Source organism: Phlebotomus papatasi, chromosome 1 (assembly GCF_024763615.1).
Source record: "Phlebotomus papatasi isolate M1 chromosome 1, Ppap_2.1, whole genome shotgun sequence".
NCBI classification, from domain to species: Eukaryota; Metazoa; Arthropoda; class Insecta; order Diptera; family Psychodidae; genus Phlebotomus; species Phlebotomus papatasi.
Genome location: NC_077222.1, coordinates 38,905,552 through 38,913,682, shown reverse-complemented (window position 1 = coordinate 38,913,682; position 8,131 = coordinate 38,905,552). Strand labels below are relative to the sequence as shown.

At 35.6% G+C, this 8,131-nt stretch overlaps 1 protein-coding gene and 1 long non-coding RNA gene across 2 annotated transcripts; one reads left to right on the top strand and one right to left on the bottom strand.

Annotated features, from left to right (window-relative positions):
• Positions 1 to 859: 859 nt before the first annotated feature.
• LOC129799672 (uncharacterized) lies at positions 860 to 4,309 on the bottom strand. The gene is made up of 2 exons (XM_055843780.1): positions 4,088 to 4,309; positions 860 to 4,025 (listed from the first exon to the last, which is right to left on the bottom strand). The coding sequence occupies exons 1-2, from the start codon at positions 4,166 to 4,168 to the stop codon at positions 909 to 911; spliced, it is 3,198 nt and encodes a 1,065-aa protein (XP_055699755.1). The 5' UTR covers positions 4,169 to 4,309; the 3' UTR covers positions 860 to 908.
• A 2,557-nt stretch (positions 4,310 to 6,866) lies between these two features.
• LOC129799684 (uncharacterized) lies at positions 6,867 to 7,791 on the top strand. Its single transcript, XR_008751534.1, has 2 exons — positions 6,867 to 6,983; positions 7,066 to 7,791. It is a non-coding gene; the product is annotated as an uncharacterized LOC129799684 (long non-coding RNA).
• Positions 7,792 to 8,131: the final 340 nt, after the last annotated feature.

The window sequence follows — 8,131 nt, the reverse complement described above, 5'->3', positions numbered from 1 at the left end:
ATGGCTTAGCAAGCTTTTCTAAGGAATTTTTCTTCACTCATGTGATGAACATGATTATACCATCGTATCTCTCATTTAATACGAAGTAGTTAAAAAAAATATAGACATTGAAACGAGAAATCCGAGATATAAACCACTGAAAGATACTTCGTTATCCATGTTAAAATATATACCTAAAAACAAATTGAAAAGCGAAATTAATATTTAGCTTTAGAATATCTTCAAATCAATAAATAGTGTATAAATTGTCGATTATCAATTCAGGAATGAAATATTTTGATCGTGGAGGCTACAGAATGATCAAGTGAAGATCAAATTTCAATAAGTCAATAAAATAAAAAAGCTACATATACAGCAGTTCCTAAAATAAAAACATTTCTTTAAAAAAAAATATTGCAGATTTTAAAATATTTTATCAAAAAAGGCTTTCAAATTTGTAAAATTGGTCTAATTAAAATTATTCAATAGCTACGATGCTATTATCTGTAGGCTATTTTTTATTGCAAACTTTGAACGTAGTTTCCTGTTTCAAAATTTTTCTTTTTTTCTAATTTAATTTTTAGTAAAAATTTCCCACATTCATTGAAGTCAATGTGAAAATTAAATTTAAATTTATTTTTCTTAAGTTAAAATTTTGGTTTATTAGAATTCCTTATTTTTTTATTACAAGCGTTGAAAAGAAAAAAAATAAACTTATTTTTTGTTAATATTGGAAGATATTTTTTTGATTAAATCTGAAACCTTATTCGTTGTAATTTTAATTTTATCAGTAAAAAAGTAAAACACTTGAACTGTATAATAAGAAAAATTTATGCTTTCGACAAGTGTTTACTCAAGCGACATTTTTGCTAAAAATTCGTTTTATTTCTAAATTTTTATTCAAGTTAGAATAAATTTTGATAAGTTGATTACACATCTAAGAGTTCAATCAGGATTTTATTGGCCAGAGGGCTTTCAATGAACTTGAGGTACTTCTTTAGGTAAATCCTGATAAAAGGACAGAGTTTTCGCTCCGGAAGACTGCTCCAACATCTCTGAATCTCGTTTTGCAGGTGAGTAAGAAATTCGGAGGAACTGTGCTCAGGAATAGCGAAACTTTCGCATCTGTACTTCCTTGTTAGGGCATCACTGGCCAGGATGAATCCGTGAAATGTGTTCAGGTCAGTAATTTCAGGCAAAATATTGATTAGCTGGAAGATAATCCCGGGAATTTGATGAAATTCGTGGAAACCAGCGAAACATTTTGCTGAAAGCAACCGAATTTTGTGACAAGGATGAGAGAGGAGAGTCCAGAGAATCCCCCGGAATGCCTCAATGTTAGCCGGGGAATGGATTTCTGTCCACCAGAATTCGATCCTTGAGAGAAGCTCGAGGATTGTGATCAGCATGGTTGTGGAATTTTTCCTGAAATTCCTGAGAGTGGCCAGGAGAAAGGAATTGATGTCTGCTAGACGGATTCTCAGGTCATCAACGGACAGTTTTACTGGCTGCCATTCTTCAATTTCCTGGAAGTGTGTCTTCTGGCCAACAATCTTTGGGATCAGAGCACCACAGAGTTGTAGAGCTCCATTCCTGACAGTCCATTCATCGCTGTCGATTTTGTGGAAAGCAATCCAGAGGATTTCAGGGATAAATGGGAGAATATCTTCAGCGAGAGAACTGTCTTTGACCAGAACGCACAAATAGTGCAGCATCACAGCTTCCAGGTTATCAAGATTGTCGTAATTTTCCTGATTGGGATTTTCTTGGCGTAATCCTTTCAGGAGGATCTTCATGACGTACTGGAGAAGCTTCCGACCATCCGACTGATCATTTCGGATGAGATTTAGGAGCATAATTGAGTATCCAGCTCCACGTCGAGTTGTACTTAGCTTCCTCTTTCCGGTGAGGAGATTTTCCACTTCTTTGACCAGGAAGTCAATCTGGCATTCCTGGCCACTTATTACGCGGACAATTGCACCCAGGGACAGCCCAGCTGCCTCAATAGCTCCTTTATGACGGCATCTCTGGAGAATGCTTGTGTTTATCTTGAGGCAGGTAGAGATTCTCGTTCCAGGAGAAGTCCGAGAACTTGCAGCTGCAAAGTCCCCGCAGGCTCTAAGGGTCATCCATAGAGACAATAGTAGAAGCTTCCTGGATTCCTGATGAGAAGCTACAGCTTCTACGTTAGATTTTTCAATTAAAACTTGCAAACTTTCTTCCATAACCTCAAAACTTGGCGCCTCTTCGAATTCTCCTTTGTGATTTAGGATTTTCAGGATTTTCTCTGTTATCTCCGCACACAGGTCTACCAAAGGGTTCAATTGCTCGTCAGGGATGACGAATTCCCTCAAACAGGCTATTTTGTGAAAGATATGCTGACCAGATTGTACAGCAGCGAAGGGATCTTTCTGGAAATTGTCAAAGCCTTCCCTAAGGGATTTTTCTAGAACATCCAGAAACATACCAGGTCTATCAGAGAGAATCCTAGCGTAAAAGTGACAAGAACCTGCAGATTCTATTGTATTTTCTGAGGAAAGTGTCTGCATGAAAATTTTTAAGACTTCTTCCCTGAATTCCTCTTCGACAAAAAATTCGCTTATGATACTGCAAGCTAGCTCCTGAATATCATCAAAATTACTCTTTAATTGCTCAAGGAGCCTCGTGAAATCATCTATGGATGAGAATTTCACTCCTTCTTTAGCTAAAAACTCTCCTAAATGAATATTTGCTTGAACATTAGAATTCTTGGTCAATTGGTATTTTTTGTCACCGGAAAAGAACTTAAGGAACGTCTCCATCATTCTAAGGCTGAAGATAATTGGCTGATACTCCTCCGGATCACTCTGAAGTCCAGAATCTATAATTTCTCCCTTCAAAAACAGGAAAAACTCAAAAATTTCTGGAGATTCTCCACGGTTTCTCCTGGCCAATTGATCCAGAATGACTGGGAATCTCTTGAAGATGTAGTGCCGGAGACCTGTGTTCTCATCAGAAGCATGCAATTTAAAGAAATCCCGGAGAATACTTAGAGTTTGATTTATTTCTGGGCATTTTGTAAGACGATGAATGAGAATTTCGTAAAAATGCTGCCTTAAGACAGGTTCCAGGCCGTCCAGATTGACCTCCCTCAGTGGACTACTGGCCAACTGGTCTCGGAAGGCCCTCCGGACTAGGATATAATGCGACAGATCCATAGATTCCAGGTCAAAATTGAGCTTTTCGAAGAGACTTCCTAAATCCGGATACATACAGAGCCAATGATTTATGAAATTGTCCGCCTCCAGAAGGTTTCTGGTCAGAAGAATATCTCGAACTAGCTTGCAAATGTCCACTTCTCTATGCTTTACTAAAGATTTAAAGAGATACTGCCCGGGAGAGAGTAGATTTCGATGCTTTAAAGAAGTTGACAAACCTTCTAAAAACAATTCTAAATCATCCTCTGCCAGGTCTTCAAATTTTAAATTCCCAATTATAACACCTAACAGATAGTACTTGTAGGGATTTGTCCAGGACCAGTGTTTAATTATTACCCGGATGACTAATTTACTCCTTTCCGGACGTTTTTTCGTAAAGAATTCTAGAAGGAAGAGATTTTGCTCTCTAACACCCGAAACGCAACTTGTCATGTTCATCCACACAATCTCAAGGATAGCTTCAAGGTCATGCTCAAAATCTGGATGGAGTTTGCAGTAATTGGCCAAGTTCCTGAGTGCCCAAAGAACAAAGATCGAATGCTCCTTTGAACACATTTTCGCAACATTCACTACAATCTCTTGCAATTTCTCAGCCTCCACGCATTTTCTGTAATCCGTGGATAGTATTCCATTCACCAAATTCACTGCCAATCGCGAATCTTTCAGATTAAAGCCTTCCACCAGGAAAGATTCCCCAGAATTGGCGAGAATTTGAAAGAAGGCTTTGCAGCCAATTTCCAGGGAAATCTTTGAAAGATTTTCATGATTCTCTATCAGAAATCTAAGAGAGTCTTTCACAACGTTGCTGAAGGTTTGTTTCTTGTTCTTTAGTGCTTCCAGGTAGATTTCCTGGACAAAAGAAAAGAGCATGTGAAAGGAAGTCCTCAATGTAAACAAAAACATAACCCTACTTTTATGGTGGTCTGCAATGTGGCGGGATTATTGGAGGATAAATCACATATCCACTTGTTTTCCTGCTCTACTTGGCACATTTTGCACTAAAATATACCTCAAGGATCACTTTTTGCTTAATTTTAGTAATAAAAACACCAGAAAAACATTCAGAGAGTAAAAAAACCAACACAATGCAAAACGAACTGAAACATTTCAAGGCAGAGTTACACTCGAGGGGTAATTCATAAAAGGAAAAGATTGACTTTTATGGTTATGATTTTTCTTACAGGACCCAACCAGAAACTAAAAAAAAAACGTTTCTGACACGATGAAAATTACAAATATACGATACGATTATTATATTTTTGTAATTTTCAGTTGCTTTTCTGTATTTCTAGGAAAGTTTTCATTTACAGTGCCCGCTTCGTTATCCGGATGATTGGGAGACTTCGGACGTGTCAAGCTTCGGAGAATTCAATTTTTTCTGTATGCTGCTTATGGATTTCATCCATAGCTTTTTTCTGAAAGTTTGAGCGTTTGAGGCATTGGACTAGCTATTAAAACATAATATTACGATGAGCCAAATTCATTTACAACACAGGGAAAAAAATGAATTGTTCGAAGCATAAATCGTCCAAAGGTAGAGCGCTTTCACCTATACATCGTATACATCACTTCCTAAATTTGTATGGAAAACGTCAAAGACTTTTACACTTCCAGAAGTGCTGGTGATTTCCAGCACTTCCTGCACTTTCAAGCACTTTCGGCGTTTTAGTAGTTTTTAAAATCATTTCTCAACTAAGTATACAATTTTATCCTGATTGAAACGCATTAAAACAATTATTAAAGTTAAAGCTTAAAATTAGATCCTCATTCGAATGTCTACTAATTTTTGGCTTTAGTTAGGAAATTAAAAGTTATCAGTTCAAATTCAATTAATCAAAGTCCTGTAGAAGTTAAAGAGCTTGAAGTCTCGACTAGAGTTTATGAGAGGTACTCAAACCAGTCCTGGGTGTAGGCAGGAATTTTTAACTATCTCCACTCCGGCTAAGATTGGGTGATTTGAGTCTCATTCGCTGTGATTGGCAATTCTCTGTATATATATAAACAAGTCTATTTTAAAAGTAACATATTTGGATTAGCTGTGCGGATCTAAATAAAGAAAAGAAACCACATACACTTACACTGCGGAATACAAAATGCATGTCTATAAGCTATAAGGTCTATAATTTTTAAAGTGACGTTTGCATTTCCTAAATTTTCTAGGGTGGAGTAAGCCTTTTTGGCTATGTAAACACATTTAGGTACCTCAAATAAAATAACTTTTTAAAGATATTTATGAGCAATTATAACTTCAATCCACATAATATGCTCTTTTACTCCAATATTCAAATGGTGTCTAAACGCTAAAAGCAATTTTCGTCAAAAATTGCCTTTTTTAAATTTCGACGTTTCTGCTCACAATATGATAGGGTAATTTTCTTTAAATAAAAGCATTTTTAATTGCTTCTCAAGGATGAAGACCATAATGAATAATAACATCTCCTCATTAAAATTCATTTTAAAACAAGTAACCAAAAATTCATTAATTTTTCAAATACTCCTAATTGTATGCAGTTTTTCGGAAAATAAATTTTGAATGTGTAACTTACGAACAGTTGACGCTGAGACTGAGAGTAGTTCGAGAAATTGGCGCTAACAATAACTAGCATATTTTACAGCTTTTCTGTAACTTAATCGAAAGAAATCTGCTAGGTCTATGGAAATTTTTTTGTATGAATAAATCCATTTCGCGTGGTTTTTATCGGTCCCGAAAATATGCATAATCCAATAATTGAGTCCTTGTATTTGAGGAAAATGTATATTTTTCAATAATATTTAGAAAAAATTCCCGAGAAGTCTCCTAGATAATATAGATAGGGGTGAGTCGGCATGATTCGAACACTTGTTCATGTTTAGACTTACAGTAGACTTTTTCAAATTCGGGCATATGGGACCGAAATGTCAGCCGAATTAGACAGAAATTCGGGCGACAAACTTTTTGAAATGCAACGATTTTTTATCCATGTGCATATAGATATTGAGTTTACACACTCATATATAACGTAAATTGCATGAAAATTCCTCAATAATGAAAAATCACATCAAAACTATGACAAACCAAGCCAAATTTGAGCATATTTGATTCATTTGATAATCATAAGCAAACTTGAATAATGACAAAAAACCGCTGCCCGAATTAAAAAGTAGCCCGATCTTAAAAGAGCCGAATTTGCGAGAGTCTACTGTAGGGGAAAGTACTCTAGGTTGGACCAGAAAAATGAAGTTCTATCTTTGCGATTTTTTTGTAAGTAAACCGCAAAGTGAATTTCTGTTTTTTCTATACCGAAAAATTCTCTGCTTTATTAAGCTTCCATAACTATCACATTTAGCACTTAAAAGTTGTTAGTTTTTCTTTCCAAGGAAAATGAAGATATGTTGTCAATTTGGTCCAAGGCATGATGCAATTTTTGCCTTCGAAAGTGACGGTACATACCTCTGAATATAGAATTTTCTAAGCAAATATTGCTGCCGAAACACTAAACGAAGTTCTAATCATTATCTTGAGGTCTAATGCACTGACAGGCACCAACACTGCAGTAAAAAACGCTAAAAAATATTTCTTTTTCTCTACTTTTCTCAAACACTACTTTTTCGGGAAACAAAATTAATCGGAAAAGCCATTTTATTCATATGACCACCCTAAAATACAGTGTCATGATCAAGGGAGTGGGGGGTTCAAGTCACTTTGACATTAATCAATTGAGGTTATGTTGTTCCCGGAAAAACAAAAACAAATTCTTGTAAATTGTGTCTTGTGCTTACGTGATATTTCATCACTCAGTTCTCTTGCAAATCTGCAAGATCGCAATGGTAAGCAGTGAAATAAGTAACCCAAAATAGCCACAGACTGATTTGAAGATTTTTAAGCCTCTTTTCTGTCCATCTTTTCCAGACTTAGAAGGAAAACACATCGCATCAGCGACATACCGGCTTGGAAAGTATAACGACAAAAGCTGCAAAGTGTGCTAATTTCCACAAGGAAAAAGAATAGTTCTACTTTGAATTAATTCAATCTTGTGCGGGGATGTCAAATGTATTTGCTTTTCACCCTATGACTGAACTGTCCGGGAGCGCTAAAACTACGTAAGAGCATCATTCCCCAATTCATGAGAGGTACAAATAAATCTTCGCTTGAAATCTCATACAGTTCTGAACGTTCCGAGCTTCTAAGCGATTAAATCTGGTGGACGGACATTTGTGATGATCATAAAAATTGTGTACTGGACAGTGATCACCATAAGAATTCAATTCGCACGGGTAAAGAGATACACTATGATTCCCCGTCACGTCACCTCTAATTCGGAGAATTCGGAGTACACATTGATTAAAATGTTCTCGTAGCTTCAATCAAGCAGCAACCCCTAAGCACATTGAAATTTTGCGATAACAATGCTCCACAAAAAGTTTTAAACAGCATGGGATAAAGATGATCAATTATATCATATCAAATATTAAATTTAAAATTTAAAAAATAATCCTCAAACCTGACTAAATATGTACCTATATATTATAATTTTTTTTATTTTAAGATTTGTTTTAAATTGTGATCATCAGGACTGTCCAAGAAAAATATCATATATATGTAAACAAAAGCTTTTAAACAGATATTAAAAATTTATTTAATTTCATATAATACTTTTTATTTGATTTTTCATTTTTTTCTTTAAAGTGGATGATGCAAAATGACAATCATGAACAATATAAATTGAAAAATAAATAGATTTTAGGTAAACTGGTGCTTCCTTGGTCGCTCTATCTCTATCAATACTTGGTTCTTTTATAATTTATTCTCTGTGCTTCTTCCCCTCTTTCAGGCGCTTTTCCTCTGCTAATTTTTCCTTTTTTTTTTTGAATTCCGGTGATCCCGTTGTAATTGTTGACATCATACCTAGATTTCGTTGTCTGAACGATGCTGAATTTATGGGTTTGGAATCAGTTTGATAACTTCCAGTTCATCG